General features: G+C 42.6%; 1 protein-coding gene across 1 annotated transcript in view; it reads left to right on the top strand.

Annotated features, from left to right (window-relative positions):
* Positions 1–21827, top strand: part of CAPN13 (calpain 13) — a 149911-nt gene that overhangs the window by 109484 nt on the left and 18600 nt on the right. Inside the window, 4 exon segments of the mRNA XM_064294765.1 lie at positions 5946–6014; positions 7354–7387; positions 7389–7503; positions 18686–18825. Coding sequence (XP_064150835.1) covers positions 5946–6014; positions 7354–7387; positions 7389–7503; positions 18686–18825 — 358 coding nt within the window.

The following is a 21827-nucleotide window of genomic DNA, read 5'->3' as shown; positions in this document are numbered from 1 at the left end:
GTACTTGTCCCAGGTGACCGAGCTAGTAAAGGTAGAAAAATGATAGAATTCCATTTTATTTTTGCTACACTCTACAGGTCAACTAGTTCAACCTTCCACCCAAGATAACACCCCTGACAGATGGTCATCTAGCCCCCCAGGGGCGTAGTCCCCTTACCAAAGGCAGCCCAGCCCCCTGTTGGAGAGCACCAGTTGCTAAGCCCTTCTCACACCTCCCTGTCCTTTACATCTATTGGTCTTTCTAGTCTTGGAGAGGTAAACCTCATCTTCCATCTGATAGCATTCTACATTACATATCTGCTCCAGAGGTTCTTCCCTCAGCTAAGCAAATTGGATTGTTCTATTTCTCAGGTGGCATGGTTTCCAGATCTCTCACCCACCTGGTCAACCTCTTTAGGGCTCCTGTTTAACTCTATTTTAAACACTTGTCTTAGTTATCTAGTGCTGCTATAACTATAACAGAGATACCGCAAGTGGATGGCTTTAACAAACAGAAATTTATTCTCTTACAGTTTAGGAGGCTAGAAGTCTGAATTTAGGGCACCAGCCCTAGGGAAAGGCTTTATCTCTCTGTCGCCTCTGGGAGAAGATACTTGTCTCCTTTCAACATCTGTGGGCCTGGCTTTCCTTGGAAATACCCATGGGTCTAGGCATCAATCTTCCCCTCGGTCTAGGAGGTTCTCAGTGCAGGGACTCCAGATCCAAAGGACACACTCTGCTCCCAGCTCTTCTTTCTTGGTGGTAGTAGGTCCCTTTTTTCTCTGCTCACTTTTCACTCCTTTTATCTTTTGTAAAATAAAAGGTGATATAGGCCATACCCCAGGGGAACTCCCCTCACATTGGATCAGGGCTGTGATGTGCATAAGGGTGTTGCACCCCCACTAATCCTGTCCTATTAACATAGCAAACATAACCTAATCCTCTTTAACATGACCTAATCCTGCCTCATATCCCCCATGTGTCTGTCAGTTTGTCGTACTGTGGGTCACCCATGGAGGACAGGTTTCAGCTGAGCTTCCAGACTAAGACAGACTAGGAAGAAGGACTCGGCAGTCTACTTCTGAAAAGCATTAGCCACTGAAAGCCTTATGAATAGCAGCGGAACATTGTCTGATATACTGCTGGAAGATGAGCCCCCAGGTTGGAAGGCACTCAAAAGATGACTGCGGAAGAGCTGCCTCCTCAAAGTAGAGTCGACCTTAATGACGTGGATGGAGTCAAGGTTTTGGGACCTTCATTTGCTGATGTGGCACGACTCAAAATGAGAAGAAACAGCTGCAAACATCCATTAATAATTGGAACCTGAAATGTACGAAGTATGAATCTAGGAAAATTAGAAATCGTCAAAAATGAAATGGAACGCATAAACATTGATATCCTAGGCATTAGTGAGCTGAAATGGACTGCTATTGGCCATTTTGAATTGGTCAGTCATATAGTCTACTCTGCTGGGAATGACAACTTAAAGAGGAATGGTGTTGCATTCATTGTCAAAAAGAACATTTCAAGATCTATCCTGAAGTACAACGCTATCAGTGATAGGATAATATCCATATGCCTACAAGGAAGACCAGTTAATGCGACTATTATTCAAACTTATGCACCAACCACGAGGGCCAAAGATGAAAAAAATAGAAGATTTTTATCAGCTACTGCAGTCTGAAACTGATCGAACATACAATCAAGATGAGTTGATAATTACCAGTGATTGGAATGTGAAAGTTGGAAACAAAGAAGAAAGATCGGTAGTTGGAAAATATGGCCTTGGTGATAGAAACAATGCCGGAGATCGAATGATAGAATTTTGCAAGACCAACGACTTCTTCATTGCAAATACCTTCTTTCACCAACATAAACGGTGACTATACACATGAACCTCACCAGAGGGAACACACAGAAATCAAATAGACTACATCTGTGGAAACAGATGATGGAAAAGCTCAATATCATCAGTCAGGACAAGGCCAGGGGCCAACTGTGGAACACACCATCAATTGCTCATATGCAAGTTCAAGCTGAAACTGAAGAAAATCAGAGCAAGTCCACGAGATCCAAAATATGACCTTGAGTATATCCCACCTGAATTTAGAGACCACCTGAAGAATAGACTTGATGCATTGGACACTAGTGACCAAAGACCAGATGAGTTGTGGAATGACATCAAGGACATCATTCATGAAGAAAGCAAGAGGTCACTGAAAAGACAGGAAAGAGAGAAAAACCCAAGATGGTTGTGAGAGGAGACTCTGAAACTTGCTCTCAAAGGTCGAGCAGCTAAAGCAAAAGGAAGAATTGATGAAGTAAAAGAACTGAACAGAAGATTTCAAAGGGTCTCTCGAGAAGACAAAGTATTATAATGACATGTGCAAAGAGCTGGAGATGGAAAACCAAAAGGGAAGAACACGCTCAGTGTTTCTCAAGCTGAAATAACTGAAGAAAAAATTCAAGGCTTGAGTTGCAATAGTGAAGGGTTCCATGGGGAAAATATTAAACGAGGCAGGAAGCATCAAAAGAAGATGGAAGGAATACAGAGAGTCATTATACCAAAAAGAATTAGTCGATGTTCAACCATTTCAAGAGGTGGCATATGATCAGGAACTGACGGTACTGAAGGAAGAAGTCTAAGCTGCTCTGAAGGTATTGTCGAAAAAACAAGGCTTCAAGAATTGATGGAATATCAATTGAGATGTTTCAACAAACAGATGCAGTGCTGGAGGTGCTCACTCATCTATACCAAGAAATATGGAAGACAGCTTCCTGGCCAACTGACTGGAAGAGATCCATATTTATGCCTATCCCCAAGAAAGGTGATCCAACTGAATGTGGAAATTATAGAACAATATCATTAATATCACACACAAGCAAAATTTTACTGAGGATCGTACAAAAACGGCTGCAGCAGTATATCGACAGGGAACTGCCAGAAATTCAGGCCGGTTTCAGAAGAGATGTGGAACCAGGGATATCATTGCTGATGTCAGGTGGATCCTGGCTGAAAGCAGAGAATACCAGAAGGATGTTTACCTGTGCTCTATTGACTATGCAAAGGCATTCGACTGTGTGGATCATAACAAATTATGGATAACATTGGGAAGAATGGGAATTCCAGAACACTTAATTGTGCTCATGAGGAACCTTTACAGAGATCAAGAGGCAGTTGTTCAGACAGAACAAGGGGACACTGATTGGTTTAAAGTCAGGAAAGGTGTGTGTCAGGGTGTGTTCTTTCACCATACAAATTCAATCCATATGCTGAGCAAATAATCCAAGAAGCTGGACTATATGAAGAAGAACAGGGCACCAGGATTGGAGGAAGACTCATTAACAACCTGCGTTATGCAGATGACACAACCTTGCTTGCTGGAAGTGAAGAGGACTTGAAGAACTTCCTAATGAAGATTAAAGACCACAGCCTTCAGTATGGGTTGCACCTCCACGTAAAGAAAACAAAAATCCTCATAACTGGACCAACGAGCAACATCATAATAAACGGAGAAAAGATTGAAGTTGTCAAGGATTTCATTTTACTTGGATCCACAATCAAAAGCCATGGAAGCAGCAGTGAAGAAATCAAACGATCCATTGCATTGGGTAAATCTGCTGCAAAGGACCTCTTTAACGTGTTGGAGAGCAAACACATCACCTTGAAGACTAAGGTGTGCCTGACCCAAGCCACGGTATTTTCAATCACATCATATGCGTGTGAAAGCTCGACAGTGAATAAGGGAGACTGAAGAACAATTGACGCCTTTGAATTGTGGTGTTGGCGAAGAGTATTGAATATACCATGGACTGCCAAAAGAACGAATAAATCTGTCTTGGAAGAAGTACAACCAGAATGCTCCTTAGAAGCAAGGATGTGTCTTACATACTTTGGACATGTTGTCAGGAGGGATCAGTCCCTGCAGAAGGACATCACGCTTGGCAGAGTACAGGGTCAGCGGAAAAGAGGAAGACCCTCAACGAGGTGGATTGACACAGTGGCTGCAACAATGAGCTCAAGCATAATGGTTGTAAGGATGGCTCGGGACTGGGCAGTGTTTCATTCTGTTGTGCATAGGGTCGCTCTGAGTTGGAACCGACTCGATGGCACCTAACAACAACAACAATCTGCCTCATTAACTTAACAGACAACTCACTCCCAAATGAGACCATAACCACAAGTACAGAGGCTAGGATTTACAACACATCACAAAACGGAGGATAACCATCAGATCGCAAAATGGAGGACAACCACACAATGCTGAGAATAAAGGCCTAGCCAAGTTGACAGGTATTTTGCAGGGGACACATTTCAATCCATAACAACACTCATCACAGGAGACAGCTATTAACATTCCTCAGTTCTAGCATCTCTGCAAAGTCACCACCTCCAGATGGCCAAAGTGACTTGAAGGGAAAGAATTGCACATTTGAAATGGGCCAGAAGTACCTCAAGGTTTAGGCCCCATTCAGGCTTCATGTGGATCCCACCAGAGCATCTGCTCCTTCAGAAAGTCAAGAAACAGACGCAGTGTCTTAAATGACTTGTGCTGAGGCATGCTCAACCCAGCCAACATGTTGAGCATCTGCTTTTTGAAACATTGTGGTAGGTCTTGGAAGAATAGCAATAATTAAGAAAATTTGTTGTGTGCCCACTATGTGCAAAGGCATTGTGTTAAACACCAGTGATATTAGGGTGAGCAAGGCTCGTTGACTTCATGCAGCTTGGTGTCTAGTGAGGCATAGCAACAAATAAGCCAGCCATTATAACCTGTGTGTAAGTGCTGAGACAGGCATAGCATGGGGTCCTATAAGGAGCTCAAAGAAGGGGCACTGATTTAGGTGGAGCAGATGGGTGGTAGGGGGCTAGACAAGGCTTCCCAGAGGAAGTGCTTTTCAGGAGGAGAGATGAGGAAGGGCTAGTGAGTTATAGGACCGAGAGAAAGAAGAGTGTTCCAGGTGGAGGGTGCATAATGGAGAAGGCTCAGAGGTGTGAGGGCAGGTGTTTTAAGGAATTGAAAGACATCCATTATTGCTACAGCATAAGATTCAATGGTAGGAGTGGATGGGGAACTACCCACTTAAAGCTGGAGGGTAGGCAGAGTCCAGTTCCTACAGGGCTTCATAGATTGCATTAAGGGGTTTAAACTTCAATCTGAGAGTAATAAAGAACCATTGGTGTGTTTTAAGCAGGGAAATTACATAGTCAGATTTGCATTTTAGAAAAATCATTTTGATTGCAGTGTGGAGAATGGATAGGAAAGTGGGTAGGCAGGACTGAGTTCACTGAGGCCAGTTAGAAGTCCAAGAGGGAGATGAGGGTGGCCTGAGCTAAGACAACAGCACCAAGGATGGAAATGAGTGGGTGGCTTTGAGAGGTGCTTCCAAAAAATCAAAAACCCGTTGCTGTCGAGTCTATTCCAACACATAGCGACCATATAGGACAGAGTAGAACTGCCCCATAGGATTTCTGAGGAGCACCTGGTGGATTCAAGCTGCCAACCTTTTGGTTAGCAGCCATAGCTCTTAACCACTATGCCACCAGGGTTTTCTGAGAGGTGCTTAGGTAGCGGAATTGTTTGGATATGAGGGGTGTGAGAGAAAGTATTAAGAACAATTCCCAACGTCCTCGCTTGGGCAATAGGAGCAGGAAGAGGATGAGTAGCATTTGGGACAGGTTGATTTTGAGGTCACTGTGGGATGCTGGGGAGATGTGGAACCAACTTTAGCACGTACCTGTATATAGCTCAGGAAAGAAGATCGGGTGGGGCACAGACGTTTGGAAGCCATCGGCACACAGAGAATGACTGAATCCTGCCCTAGGTGGAGTGGCATTCTCCCTTTGAAGCCACAAAAAACTAATGGAGGCCTGTGCAAATGGCCCTGTCAGGCCACTTGAGATTTAGAAGAGGCACTCTGGGAGATCTCACCCTGTGGTCTGTCTTTTCATGCTCAGGTCACAGGAATGGCAGTAAACCCACGACCATCGGGAAAGGCCAGCTGCATGAGAACAAGGAAGATGGAGAGTTCTGGTATTTACTCCTCTTTACAAATTGTGTTTTAAATCCTTATTGCCCAATCCTTCAGCCCCTACCCCCTTCGCTAAACTTTTTTGAGGATGGAGATTAGCTTTGCAGATACCTGTTTAGAGGGAGCCTCTTTTCTCTATCAAAATACAAAAGCTTTGGGTGAGAAATTACTTTTGTATTCCCTCTTTGTGTGAAAGGTATTTAAGCTCTAAAGCTTTACAGTTTCTAGGACATGTTTTTAGGAAAATAAAATACCTGAAGCAAAGCTTTGAAATCCACAGTCTTGTGGAAACAAGGATGTATAGTTACCATACCTACATATTCTATACCATCTTGTTGGGTGCCTGGAGCTCCACAGTCTTTCCTGGCATGAATCTCCAAAAGAGGCAACAAAGCATTGATCTCCCAGCGCTGAACCCAGAGTTCTGGGTGAGACATCTGTGTCCACACCCAGCAGTTATGCATGAGTAGATGTTTTGAAAAACACATTGTTGGCTGTATGCTCACATCTTAGACAATAAGTAGGACATTTCTCTGAACGGTTGTCTGGTTTACTTAGTGGCATATTTAAATGAAATTGGCAGGTATTAAAAAGGAGGCTGGGTTTAACTAATTAAGAACCAGACCAGTAACCAAACCAGTTCTGACTCATAGCGACCCCATAGGAGAAAGTAGAACTGCCCTACGGGGTTTCCAAGGAGGAGCTGGTGGATTCGAACTGCTGACCTTTTGGTTAGCAGAAAAACTCTTAACCACTGCATCATCAGGGCTACAATTAAGAACCAGAGGAGGGACAAATGTGAATTAGAAGGGAAAAGATCTCCAGTGCCCCCACTTTCATCACAGAAGGAGGTGAACTTGAAGTGTTGAATCCAGTTTACTCTGATAAAGACCTCAACAATGAACTTGGCAAATGGCCCTAGGGGAAGGTGATTTTCCAGGCAGCATGTAGGCCACTTAGCAGAAAGAACTAGGTGACTGTCCTTTGGCTACAGGAGGGCTGGCAATTTGATCAGTGCATTGGCGACAGATGGCGGTTGACAATGGAGCACCTGCCAGGTGCTCTGAGACTTGCAGAGCCCAGAACTTGAGTCTATCCTTGCCCTCTGGCCACTGAAGGGAGAGGTGCATAAATGAGCTGAAGAGGAGTACCTGATGGTGGGTCCCAGGGTGATGCAAGTGACTTTGGGGAGGAGAATGAGGCTCTGGCCTTTGGGTAGGGCAACTGTGAGCCAGTGGATATTTTCTTTGCAAAGTGAAGGAGTGATGTGATAGGCAGCCTCCTCCCACTTCCTGGGACAAGAGCAGTGGTCATTTAGTGATGTGTGTCTATTTTTAACAGGATTTCATGTCAAGATTTCCAGAATAACTTCTCCTGCCTGTGTTTCGTGTAACCAGACTCCAATCAGCCTGGATCGTGGAAACACGCTCCATGAAAGATGGTCTGAAATGATGTTTAAGAACCAAGGGATTCAAGGAAACTCTGCAGGTAGTAGTGACACTGGTAATTATTATGCCTGCCAGAAGCTGCCAGCCTGGGTCCTGTCCTAGCTTTAGTTCTCACTGGCCCCATGATTTTAGACTGTCAGGGAAGATGAACAGACAGTAGGTTGACAGCTGAAAGGGGCAGCTACTGTTTCTCCCACGGAAAAGATTGCCGGTGGAAGGCAGGCAGGAGAGTCTTAAATGTGCACCCTTCCCTGTCCCTTCGTGCTCTATCACTGTCCCTCTGCTAACCTACACCTGTCTCCTGGGAGTACATCAGGCTCCCCTCCCTTCAGTCAGTATCCAAGATGGGGTAGATCTTGTTGAAAGAGCATTGGACAAAAAGCCAAGGTCTTGGTTAAACCATTACCTTTACCTCATACTAGCTTTGTGACTCTGGGAATAGAGTTATTCTCTCTGTCCTCAGCCCCTCTGACTATAAAGAATGGAATTAGTAATCCCTGTCTGCCCCATGAGACCACAAAGCACCTTCAGAACCAAGGAAGACTATCCCTGTCCTGTCTTGGAAGGGTGTCTCCTGCAGCAGCATGCTGAGATTTCAGTGGTGGGCACACTTCAGAATCTGTCCTTCTTGGACTCCACTGTGATGGATCTTGTTGACTCTGTCTTGAGGGAGTCACATACTGTCACTTTACCTCCCACTCCCATTTGTGACATTGATGAGTGGCACAGCTCTCTGCAAAGATGAGTCTGAGTATGCTTACATGTTTCTGGAAGAAGAGGTTGTGTAGACAATGTTTTTGTGTGTGTGCTTTTGTGTGTGTGTGCACCCAGACATATGCATCCCCCTCTTCCTGGGAACCGTGTACCAAGAATGACTGGCTCTAATAACCCCATACCTCAGGTGTCACCCTTTCTTCACCATTCAAGCTCTTTACTCTCCTGGCCAGAGAACCTAGTCACAAGGAGGCTATGAGCAGACTCTGGGGCACCTGCTAAATCACTCTGGGGCAACAAATGCACTGACTCACCTTCCTGAGCTCCATCTGTCTCACTGTGCAGCAAAAGCCCCCTCCTTGAATATGCTGGACATAAATGGACTAACCCAAATTATATGTATTGGGCCATTTTCAATAATTCCTTATAAGGGAGAGAGGGGAGGGAAGTGGTGATCAAGTGCTGCTAAGTGCACTCCAATGCATCGTCTTATTCAGTTCTCCAAAAATCCTAGGACCTTTACCATCCTCTTTGCCTCCCCATTTTCTATGGTGACTGAAGCCTTCTGATCTGTATTAATTCATCTTTATCTTGACTTACCTTCATCCTTTCGTGTATTTGAATCTTATAATTTCTGCATTTGTTCACTAGGCTTCCTCTGAATTCAGTGAGGAGGTTTGGGTAGTTGAGCACTGCAAATTGCCATCTCTCTGCCTATTTGCTCTGTTTCCATTGGTGTTTTGGGATTGATGTGCATTCCCAGGCTCTGATGGTTACCGCCAATGCTTAAGCTCACACATACATGGAGACTCCAGAATTTCACTTATTACTATCAAATGGCCCTCTACCTAACAGTTTAAAAAACTTGTTCACCAAAGGGGGAATATACTCTCCCTTCATGTTTGTGTGTGTGTGTGTGTGTGTGTGTGTGTGCGTGTTAGGTAAAAGTTTACAGAGCAAATTAGCTTCTCACTAAATAAGTAATACACAAACTGGTTTATGACATTGGTTGTCAACCGGCGATGTGTCAACACTCTCCCCTTCTTCACCACAGGTTCCTTGTTTCCATTCGTTCAGTTTTCCTGTCCCTTCCTGCCTTCTCATCTTTGCTTTTCGACTGGTGTGCCCATTTAGTATCATGTACATGATTGAACTATGAATCACGTTCCTCGAATGTGTTATTGTTTGCTCTGTAGAAGAGTCTAACCTTTGGCTGAAGGGTGAACCTAGGGAGTGACTTCAGTACTGAGTTAAAAGGGTGTCCAGGGGCCATACTCCTGGGGTTTCTCCAGACTTTCAGACCAACAAGTCTGTTTTTGTGTGTGTGCGTGAATTTGAATTTCGTTCTACATTTTTCTCCCACTCTGTCCAGGATTCTGTATTGTGATCCCTTGCTAGAGCAGTTGGTGGTGGTAGCCATGCACTATCTAGTTGTTCTGAGCTCAGTGAGGTAGAGGTGGTAGTTGAGGTCCATTAGTCCTTTGGACTAATCTTTCCATTGTGCCTTTGGTTTTCTTTATTTCCTCTGCTCCAATGAGAATGGGACCAGTAGATGTATTTTAGATGGCTGCTCTCAGGCTTTTAAGACCCCAGAGCTACTCACCACAGTTGAATGTAGAACATTTCCTTTATAAACTATGTTAAGCCAGTTAAGCTAGATATACCCCAAGACCACGGTCCCCAGCCCTCAGCCTAGTAACTTGGTCCCTCAGGGAGTTTGGATGTGTCTGTGAAGCTTCCATGATTTTGCCGTGGTCAAGTTGTGCTTGCTTCTCCAGGATTGTGTACTGTCTCACCCTTCACCAAAGTTACGGTTTATCTATTTTCTAGGTAGTGCTTATCCTTCCCTACCCCTCCCCACCCTTGTAATCCTCAAAGATTGGTTATTTCTGTGTGTAAACCTTTTCGTGAGTTTTTATAATAGTGGTCTTATACAGTATTTGTCCTTTTATGATTGACTTATTTCACTCAGCATAATGCCCTCCAGATTCATCCAAGTTGTGACATGTTTCACAGATTCATCATTATTCTTTATTGTTGCGTAGCATTCCATTATGTGTATGTACCTTATTCTGTTTATCCAGTCATCTCTTGATGGGCACTTGGGTTGTTTCCATCTTTTTGCTATTGTAAATAGTGCTACAATGAACATGGGTGTGCATATGTCTATTCATGTGATGGATCTTATTTCTTAGCAGTGGGCTTGCTGGATCGTATGGTATTTGTATTTCTAGCTTTTTAAAGAAGCACCATATCGTTTTCCAAAATGGTTGTATTATTTTGCATTCCCACCAGCAGTGCATAAAAGTTCCAATCTCCTACAACGTCTCCAATGTTTGTTATTTTCTGTTTTTTTTATTAGTGCCAGTAATGTCAGAGTGAGATGGTATCTCATTGTAGTTTTGATTTGCATTTCTGTAATGGCTAGTGATCACGAGCATATCCTCATTTGTTTGATAGCTGCCAAAAATCTTCTTTGATGAAGTGTCTGTTCATATCCTTTGCTCATTTTTAGTTGTTATTTGTATTTTTGTTGTACAGGTGTTGGATTTTTCTATAGATTAAGAAGATTAGACCTTCGTTGGATTTGTAATAGCCAAATTTTTTTCCCAGTCTGTAGGTTCTCTTTTTCTTTTTTGGTGAAGTCTTTGGAATTTTTAGAAGATCCCAGTTATGTAGCTTATCTTCTAGTATTTGTATATTGTTAGTTACAGTTTGTATCCTATTTATAACCATATTAGGGCCCCTAGTGTTGACCTTATTTTTCTTCCATGATCTTTATGTTGTTGTTATTAGGTGCCGTCAAGTCACTTCCAACTTGTATCAACCCTATGTATGACAGAATGAAACACTGACTGCTCCTGCTCCACCCTCACAATCATTGTTTGAGCCCATAGTTGCAGCCACTGTGTCAACTCATCTCATTGAAGATCTTCTTCTTTTTCTCTGACCCTTTACTTAACTAAACGTGATACCCTTCTCCAGGGACTAGTCCCTTCTGATAACATGTCCAAAGTATGTGAGATGAACCCTAGGCATTCTCACTTCCAAGGAGCACTCTCGCTGTATTTCTTCCAAGACAGACTTGTTCTTTCTTTGGCAGTCCCTGTTTTTTTCGATATTCTTTGCCAACACCATAATTCAAATGCATCAATTCTTTTTCAGTCTTCCTTATTCATTGTCCAGCTTTTGCATGCATGTGTGGCAATTGAAAATATCATGGCTTGGGTCAGGCACACCTTAGTCCTCCAAGTGACATCTTTGCTTTTTAACACTTTAAAGAGGTCTTTTTCGGAAGATTCGCCCTATGCAATACATCATTGATTTCCTGACAGCTGCTTCCATGGGCATTGATTGTGCATCCAAGTAAACTGAAATCCTTGACAACTTCAATCTTTTCTCCATTTACCATAATGTTGCTTATGGGTCCAGGTGTGAGGTGGTTTTCTTTATGTCGAGGTGTAATCCATACTGAAGGCTGTAGTCTTTGACCATCATCAGCAAGTGCTTCAAGTCCTCTTTGCTTTCAGCAAGAAAGGTTGTGTCATGTGCATATTGCAAGTGGTTAATGAGTCTTCCACCAATCCTGACGCCACGTTCTTCTTCATATAGTCCAATTTCTCAGATTATTTGCTCAGCATACAGATTGAATAAGTATGGTGAAAAGATATAATCCTAACACACATCATTCTTGATTTTAAACCACTCAGTATCCCCTTGCTCTGTTCGAATGACTGCCTCTTAGTCTATGTTCACAATTAAGTATTCTGGAATTCTTATTCTTCCCAATGTTATGTATAATTTGTTATGATCCACAGAGTCGAACACCTTTGCATATTCAATAAAACACAATAAACGTCTTTCTGGTATTCTCTCCTTTCAACCAAGACCCATCTGACATCAGCGATGATATCCCTCATCTACGTCCTCTTCTGAATCCCCCTTAAATTTCTGGCAGTTCATGATTTCTGTAGTTTTTGGTTTTATATTTAGGTTTTTGATCCATTTTGAATTAGTTTTTGTGTATGGTGAGAGGTATGGGTCTTGTTTCATTTTTTTACAGATGGGCATCCAGTTTTGCCAGCACTATTTGTTAAAAAAGACTGTCTTTTCTCCATTTAATGAACTTTGGGCCTTTGTCAAATATCAGGTGGCTGTAGGTAGATGAATTTACATCTGGGTTCTTGATTCTGTTCCATTGGTCAGCATGTCTGTCGTTGTAACAGTACCAGGCTGTTTTGACTACCATAGCTGTATAGTAGGTTCTGAGGTCAAGTAGTGTGAGGGCCCCTACTTTGTTCTTCTTCAATGATGATTTACTTATTCGGGGCCTCCCATATAAAGTTAATGGTTAGTTTTTTTCATCTTGTTAAAGAATGCTGTTGGTATTTGAATCGGGATTGCATTGTATTTGTAGATTGCTTTGGGTAGAATTGACATTTTCCCGATGTTGAGTTTACCTGTCCATGAGCATGGTATGTTTTTCCATTTATGTCGGTCTCCCTAGGTTTCTTGCAGTCATGTTTTGTAGTTTTCTTTGTATAGTTCTTTTATGGCCTTGGTTAGATTTATTCATAAGTATTTTATTTATTTAGGGGCTATTACAAATGGTATTGCTTTCCTGATTTCCTTTTTTGTAGTTCTCTTTATTGGTTTTATAGGAATCCAACTGATTTTTGTATGTTTATATTGCACCCTTATACTCTGCTGATAGTATAATAGTTCCAGTAGTTTTCTTGTGGAGTCTTTAGGGTTCTCTATGTATAGTATCATATCATCTGTGAATAGGGATAGTTTTACTGCTTTCTTACCAATTCGGATGCCCTTTATTTCTTTTTCTTGTTTTACTGCTCTAGCTAGGACTTCAAGCACAATGTTAAATAGTGGTGGTGATAAAGGGCATCCTTGTATTGTTCCTGTTCTCAGGGGTAATGTTTTTAGCGTCTCTTCATTGAGAATGATATTGGCTGTTGGTTTTGTATAGATGCCCTTCATTATGTTGAGGAATTTCCCTTCTATTCCTATTTTATTGAGGCTTTTTATCAGGAATCGGCTTTATCGAATGCCTTTTCTGCACCGATTGAGAAGAGCACGTGATTTTTTTTTCTTTTGTTTTATTTATGTGGTGGATTATGTTGATTGATTTTCTAACATTGAACCATCCTTGCATAACTGGTATGAATCCCACTTGGTTGTTGGATTTTTTTTTTTTTGGAATGATGCTGAATTCTATTGGATAGGATTTTGTTGAGAATTTTGCATCTATATTCATAAGAGATATTGGTCTGTCATTTTCCTTTTTTGTGAAGCCTGCCTGGTTTTGGTATCAGGGTTATGCTGGCTTCATAGAATGAATTTGGAAATATCCCATCCTTTTCCATGGTATGAAATATTTTGAGTAGTACTGGTGTGATCCTGTCTCTGAATGTTTGGTAGAATTCTCCAGTGAAGCCATCTGGGCCAGGACTTTTTTTTTTTTTTTGGTTGGTTGGGAGGTTTTTTTGTTTTTGTTTTTTTAATCTCTTCTCTTGTTATGAGTCTGCTCAGATTTTCTACCTCAGTTTGTATTAATTTAGGTAGACAGTGTGTTTCTAGAAATTTGTTCATTTCCTCTAAGTTTTCAAAGTTGTTGGAGTATAGTTTTTCATAGTACTCTGTTATGACCCTTTTTATTTTAGTTGGGTCTGTTGTAATGTCTCCCATTTCATTTCTTGTTTGGGTTATCTGGGTTCTATCCTGTTTTTCTTCTGTCAGTTGGGCCAGTGGTTTGTCGATTTTGCTGATTCTTTCAAAGAACCAACTTTTGGTTTTATTGCTTCTTTCTATTGCTTTTCTGTTCTCTATTTCATTTATTTCTGCTCTAATCATTATTATTTCCTTTCTTCTGGTGGCTGTGGACTTCTTTTGCCATTTTCTTTGTATTTGTCTGAGTTGTAGGGCTAAAATTTTGATTTTGTCCCTTTCTTCATTTTTGATGTGTGGGTCTCTTGCTAATTGCTGTGAATTGACCTCTGTCTTAGTTATCTAGTGCTGCTATAACAGAAATACCACAAGTGGATGGCTTTAACAAAGAGAAATTTATTCTCTCACACTGTAGGAGGCTAGAAGTCTGAATTCAGGGAGCCAGTTCTAGGGGAAGGATTTCTCTCTCTGCTGACTCTGGGGGAAGGTCCTTGTCGTCAATCTTCCCCAGTTGAGGAGCTTCTCAGAACAGGGACCCCAGGTCTAAAGGATGCACTATTCTCCTGGTTCATTTTTCTTGGTGGTATGAGGTTCCCTGTCTATCTACCCACTTCTCTCTTTTATATCTCCAGAGAGATTGATTTAAGACACAACCTGATGTTGTAGATTGAGTTCTGCCTCATTAACATAACTGCCTCTAATCCTGCCTCATTAACACCACAGAGGTAGGATTTGCAACACATAGGAAGATCACAGCAGATGACAAATGGTGGACAATCACACAATACTGGAAGTCATGGCATAGCCAAGTTGACATACATTTTGGAGGGACACGGTTCAATCTGTAACAACCTCAGAGCACTGCCTTTGCTGTCTCAAAGGGTTTTGTGTGATGTGTTTTCATTCTCATTTGATTCTAGAAATTTTTTTATTCTATCTTTGATTTCTTCTATTACCCAATGATTTTTAGCAAAGGGTTATTCAGTTTCCATGTTTTTTATTTTTTTTTTCCTTGCTATTCCTGTTAATTTCTACTTTCAGAGAAGGTGCTTTACGTTATCTCAATCTTTTGGATTTTGGTGAGGGTTGCTTTGTGGCCTAATACGTGGTCTATTCTAGAGAACGTTCCATGGGCATAGAAAAAGAATGTATACTTTGCTGCTATTGGGCAGAGTGTTTGATACATGTCTATGAGGTCAAGATAGCGATTCTGGCCTTTAGATCTTCTGTACCTTTGCTAAGTTTCTTTTTAGGTGTTCTGTCCTTTACTGAGAGTGATGAGTCCAAGTCTCCTGCTATTATTGTGACACTGTCATTTTCTTTTTTCAGTGCTGTTAGAGTTTGTTTTATGTATTTTGGAGCCTTGTCATTGGATGCATAGATATTTATTATGGTTATGTCATCATAGAGAATTGTCTCTTTAATCATTATATAATGTCCTTCCTTGTCTTTTATGGTGGATTTTGCCTTAAAGTCTATTTTATATGAGATTAGCATTGCTACTTCTGCTCTTTTTTGTTTTCTGTTTGCTTGATTTTTTTTTCCCATCCTTTGATTTTTAATACATTTGTGTCTTTGTGTCTAAGGTGTGTCTCTTGTAGACAACACATTGATGAGTCCTGGTTGTTTGTCCATCCTGTCACTGTTTGTCTCTTTATGGGTGAATTTAAGCTATTTACGTTCAGTGTGATTATCCGCAGGTGTGAGTTTGTTGCTGTCATTTTATAGTTTTTTTTTTGTGTGTGTGTGTGGTGATGATGTTTTCTTTGTTTCTCTTACTCTCCTGTCCTGAATTTTTTTTGTTTGTGGATTTTCTTTTTTTTTTCTTTAGTTTTTGCGTTTACTTACCAAAAAAAAAAACAAACCCATTGCCATTGAGTCAATTGTGACTCATAACGACCCTATAGGAAAGAGTAGAACTGCCCCATAGAGTTCTCAAGCAGCGCCTGGTGGATTCAAACTTCTGACCTTTTGGTTGGCAGCTGTAACACTTAACCACTATGCCACCTGGGTTTATATTTTTCTTCTTTATTTTGATGAGTAGATTTTTTAACGTTCTTTGTGGTTACCTTGGAATTTACCCCTGTCTTCCTAAGTTTGAACCAGTCTTTTATTACTTGCTATCACCTGAACTTCCTCTCCATTTGAAAGTTCTGCACCCACACTGTTTATTCCCTCTTTTATTGTTCTGATGTTGTTGTCATTTACAAATTAACCTCTCTGGTTCCTTGTTGTAAATCCTTTAGTTTTGTTTTATCCTTGAGAGTTCATTACCTAGGCTGGTATCTTGCTGATGCTGTCCTGTGTCCTAGATTCAGGTTGTTGTCTGGTTTTTAATTGAAGGGCTGTCTTTAATAATTCTTGTAAGTTTGGTTTGGTTTTTACACATTCCCTTAATTTCTGTTTATCTGGAAATGTTCTAATTTTGCCATTATATCTGAGTGAGAGTTTTGTAGGATATATTATTCTTGGCTGGCAATTTTTTTTCTTTCAGTATTTTATGTATTTCGTCCCATTGCCTTCTTACCTATATGGTTTCTGCCAAGTAATCAGAGCTTAGTCTTATGGTTTCCCCTTTGTATGTCATTTTCATTTTTCTCGAGCTGCTCTCAAGATTCTTTTTTTGTCTTTGCCTTTGGTGAATGTGATTATGATGTGTATTAGTGACTTTCTTTTCGGGTCTGTTCTATATGGGGTTTGTTGAGCTTCTTGGAGGGTCAGCTTTTCATCTTTCATGATATCAGGGAATTTTTCTGTCAGCAAATCTTCAATGATCCTATCTGTATTTTCCACTTTCTCCCCCATTCTGGAACTCTGATCATGCATAAATTTTTGCTTTTGATCATATCGCAGATGGTTCTCTGGGTTTCTTCATTCTTTTCTCTGATTTTTCCTCAAATAAAGTGGCATCCATGGAATTGTCTTCGATTTTGTGATTCTGTCTTTCATTGTTTCAAATTTGCTCCTAAAACTTTCTCTTGTGTTGTCCATTTCTGAAATTTTGTTTTTTATCTTTTGGATTTCTAGTTGCTGTTTTTGTGTGATTTCTAATTGTTTATTTTGACATTTTGTTCTTGTATTATTTTCCTGACTTCCTCTATTGCTTTGTCTTTGTTTTCCTTGATTTTGACTATGTTTTGAGTGGGTTTTGTCTGTGTTTTCCATGATTTTGTCTGTGTTTTCCTTGATCTTTTTCCTAGTCCCTTGGACAGCCCTGAATATTAGACTTTTGCATTCCCTATCAGATAGTTGCAGTGCCTTTTCTTCTGATAGAAGATCACCTGGTGCTTTATTTTGGTCACTTACTGCAGCCATCTTGTCCCATTTTTTGGTATGTTTTGATATTGTCTTCTGTCTCCAAGGCATTCAGGTATTATTTTCTTTATTTATTGATTGTAGCTTTGTTTTGTCTTGCTTTTTTGATTGGTTTGGTTATGTCTGGGCGAGCGGGCTGGTTGTGCTTTGTTACCTACTTGTCTGCAAGCACAATAGTTCTCACCACCTTCTCTGAATGTGCAGAGCTGGTTGCTCAGCTATGGTGCAGCAGGGCAAGTTCAGCAGGGGCAAGGGGCGTAGATGGGTCATTTGTCTGTGGTGTGAACTGGGCCAGGGCTGGGGGCTGGATTAGGGCCTGTGGCAGGGCAGGCTGGTTCCCCTCAGGGCTATGGAGTGTAGCAAGGCTGGGCCTGAGCCAGTGGGGAGAGGTCTGGGTGTCTGGGCCAGTTCTGCTCAGGGTCGTGGAGCTTGGCGAGGTGGGTGCTAAGCTGGTGGGTTGGAATCTGGGGGTCTGGGTCTGTTCCAATTGGGGCTGCAAAGTGCAGTGAGGTGGGGGCTGAGCTGGCTGGGAGTGATCTGGGGGTCCAGGGAAGTTCCCTTGGGGCTACGGAGCTCAGTGACATGGAGGCTGAGCCAGCTGGGAGGGGCCTGAGGATCTAGCCTCGTTCTCCTTGGGGCCACAGAGCATGGCTACACAGGGGCTGAGCTGGGCAGTGGGGGTTTGGGGGTCTACGCTTTTTCTTCTTGGGGCTGTGGAGTGTGGCATCTTGGGGGCCAAACTGGCCAGAAGGGATTTGGGGTCTGGTCAGTAGGGCCGAGGAGAGAGGTGGTAGTGGGGGGGAGTCAGGGGCAGAGAGGGCTTGATGGAGGAGTGCAATAAGGTGGGTGAGTACTGTAGTTTTGCTGGGATGGGGTGGTTCTTGCCTCTATTCACCGGAGGGGTGGGGGTTGTAGGAGTGTGCTCCTATATTTGCCAAGTGAAAAAAGCTGTGCTCCTCCTTGAGTTGCAGCCAGCAAACATGGTCTTACTTAGCCCTGGGTATGTCTGCACCACACCTCTACCTTCTATTGGGAATTCCGTGGAGGTGCCTCTCTGTGTGCTGGGTTGTTGGCTTTATTCCAAGGTGGGCATGCTGAGTCATGTCATTTGGCCAGGAACCTCCACTCTATCTCTACTTCTTTGACATTTTCCACCAGTTTCTTCTCAGTGGCTTCTGACCTAATGCTTTATCCCTTCATTTAAGTAAGGTTCTTGGTTCCGTGGTTGATGTCTGTATCTGTTTTACTTGGTTTTTTGGGTCTTTGTTGCAGCAAGATGGTTTAGTGCATCTGACTAGTCTGCCATCTTGGCTCTGCCTCCCTCTCTTCATGTTTTGAAGAGGAGGAGACTGAGTCTCATAAAAAAAAGAAATCTAAACCACAACTACTAAATGTGGGGACTGGAATCCAGGCCTTAGGTCTCCAAATTAAAAGTTTATTCCATACCCTGCCTCCCAGGGCTCTTTGAACAGAACACAACCCCAACAAGGAGACAGGTCTTTCTTATGCAGAAGGCCCTCAGAGGAACCCTCAATTCTTCTTCTTTGTGGAAGAGCCCATGGAAGGCCCCAATGTCATTGTATCCTTCACCGTCATGCTACAATGTTTGCTGGCGACAGACAAGGAAATTCCACTAAACTTCCAGGTGTTCAAGGTAAATGTGGCCTGCTTCAGGGCTTGCACTTTGGGTATATTTGTGTATGCCGTAGGCTGGGGAAGGCACACTTGTAGTCACACAGAGCTTTGACTCTTGAGGAAGTAACTAGATGTAGGAACAGCTGAGGAATTACTTACACTAAATATTTGAGCCTAGTGGCAGCAATGCAGAGCAATTGCGCTGGTGGTGTCCAGCTGGTTGCCATCTCGCCTGGTTCTGTCCACCTTCCAAGCTACCTTCTCTGGACTTCCCTTGACTCTGTGAGCTATTCTTTCAATAACTGCCTTTCTGGCCACCCCAGCTTGGGTTGGTTTCCCTTGCTGTAAGCCAAGAATCCCAACTGGCTTCTAAAAGAAGCTTTGTTCTCAGAGTCTCCCAGTTCTCACCCTAAGAAGAACAAGAAGCTGGAACCAGGGAGACTGGAGCCAGAAAAAAGGTGTTGGGAAGGGCAGAGAAGGAATTGAGGCACCTGATCTGGCCAGCAGGATGGAAGAGGCACCAGATGGGACTACTAGAAATTCCCAGCCACCTCTTCCTTTTCCCGAAGCCCACAGAGGTTTCCTGGGCTGCCCCATTGTACCACTCCTGGGGTACCGTTCACATGGTTTCTCTGAGACCTGTGCCCCAGCCCTAGGCAGCATCACAGCTTTGTGTTAATTGATTTTCCCAAAGTCTTTACAGTTCAGGAGCCCTATCAAGATTGTAATCGTATCCATTTTTTAAATGCCGCCAAGCCCATTTCTCTACTTTTCAGGCAGTGATGTAGTCTTTCTTAGCTGCTCACTCAGCCAAAGGGGCACTCAGAACCAAGATCACCTCAGGCTCCCTGCAGTGCCCAGCAAATCTTGCAAGATTCAGATCAAGTTAAACACCAAAGACAGTCCAGACATTGACAACTCAGGAGACATTAGGGTTCCTTTTACAGGTCAGCTGAGAAACAGATGATGTGTACTCCAGCTGCCAGGCTGTCAGAAGTTGCCTGGCCTCTAGTGGTGTTTGTGAGTACAGAGCTGGCCCAGTGTCTCAGCCCTGGAGTGGTCCACAATGGCTGTAGGAGCACTGTTCTGCCTTACATCAAACCAGACACCAAACACAGGAGAAGACAGGACAGTGACAAAGGACAAGAGTCAGCCAACTATTTCATCCTCACCCCAAAGACCCTGATCCAAAGATCCCTACCTCCTTGCCAGCTCACCTCTGGGCTCCAGAGAAGCCTCCCTGGGTGAATCACCTGGTAGGTGAATACACCTGATAGGGCCCAGGAGCAGCAGTGGAAAAGAAGACAAAACTTACATCAACTTTGGAAGACAGAACCTGGTAGTAACAACAACAGCGAAAAAAAACAGCTGCTGGTCATGTAAGCTTCACAGACACATCCAAACTCCCTGAGGGATTGAATTACTGGGCTGGGGGCTGTGGTGGGGACCATGGTCTTGGCGAACATCTAGCTCAATTGGCATAACATAGTTTATAAAGGAAATGCTGTACATTCTACTTTGGTGAGTAGCATCTGGGGTCTTAAAAGCTTGTGAGTGGCCATCTAAGATTCTCCACTGGTCTCACCCGACTGGGAGCAAGATATAGTGAAGAAAACTAAAGACACAATGGAAAGATCAGTCCAAAGGACTAATGGAACATGGCCTCCACCAGATTGAGCCCAGTACAACTACATGGTGCCCAGCTACCATCACTGATTGCTCTTGAAATAGAGAAAATACATTTTCTGTAGTGTTTTAGTATTAAAGTAAGAAAGAATATATTTTCTAGTTTAGCTGTATAAGCCGTGATTAAAATCTTTAGTCTTTAAAAACATCGATTATTTGCTCTGGAATCTGTCTCACGATTGTTCCATTGTAGAAAAACAAATTCCAGTGTAGAAAAACAAGGTAATCAAGATTTTTGTTGTTGATAAAGCCATGTTTCTCTCCAAGGTGACCAAAAAAATGAGCGATACCATCAGGATCCGAGATAATTGAGCAAAACCCGGACCCATCCAGTGACCGAAACCAGGATGGCATAAAGAGGCCTGCAAGACGTCAACAATAAGTCACTTCATCCTTATGTCCCCTTCAAAGAAGAATCAATATTCCTGGGAATTTCTAAACCCTGACCCTCTCCCTATAAAACCCTTTTGTAGCCCTCTCGGGGCAGACAGAATCTGGGGGAAACTTTGCCCCCTCTGTCTCTTGAACACGGTGTTCAATAAAGCCCTCTTGCTGCTTACCTCCTCCTGTCTCACTATTGGCTTGCAGCAGGTGGCTTGAATCCACAATTTGCGGTAACACTCTGACAGTGATCATAATAGAGGGTCCCAGACAGAGCTGGAGAAAAACACAGAACAAAATTATAACTCACAAAAAAGACCAGACTTACTGGCCTGACAGTCTGGAGAAACCCTGAGAGTATGACCCCTGGATACCCTTTTAGCTCAGTAATGAAGTCACTCCTGAGGTTCACCCTTCATCGAAAGATTAGACAGGCCAATAAAACAAAATGAGACTAAAGGGGCACACCTGCCCAGGGGCAAGGACTAGAAGGCAGGAGGGGACAGGAAAGCTAGTGACTGAGAACCCAAGGTCGAGAAGGGAGAGTGTTGACATGTCGTAGGGTTGGTAACCAATGTCACAAAACAATATGTGTACTGTTTAATGAGAAGCTAGTTTGTCCTGTAAACCTTCATCTAAAGTACAATAAAGAAAAACTTGTTGCTGCCAAGTCGATTCTGACTTACAGTGACTGCCATGGATTGAATTGTGTCTCGCCAAAAATATCTATCAATTTGACTGGGCCATGATTTCCAGTATTGTATGGTTGTCCTCCATTTTGTGATTGTAATTTAATGTAAAGAGGATTAGGGTGCGATGTAACACCCTAGCTCAGGTCACATCCCTGATCCAAAGCAAAAGGAGTTTCCATGGGGTGTAGCCTGCACCACCTTTTATCTCTCAAGAGATAAAGAGAAAAGGGAAGCAAGCAGGGAGTTGGGACCTCATACCACC

Source organism: Loxodonta africana, chromosome 12 (assembly GCF_030014295.1).
Source record: "Loxodonta africana isolate mLoxAfr1 chromosome 12, mLoxAfr1.hap2, whole genome shotgun sequence".
NCBI lineage: Eukaryota > Metazoa > Chordata > Mammalia > Proboscidea > Elephantidae > Loxodonta > Loxodonta africana.
The sequence above is the reverse complement of the archived record's forward strand: the minus strand, read 5'-3'. Positions and strand labels throughout refer to the sequence as shown.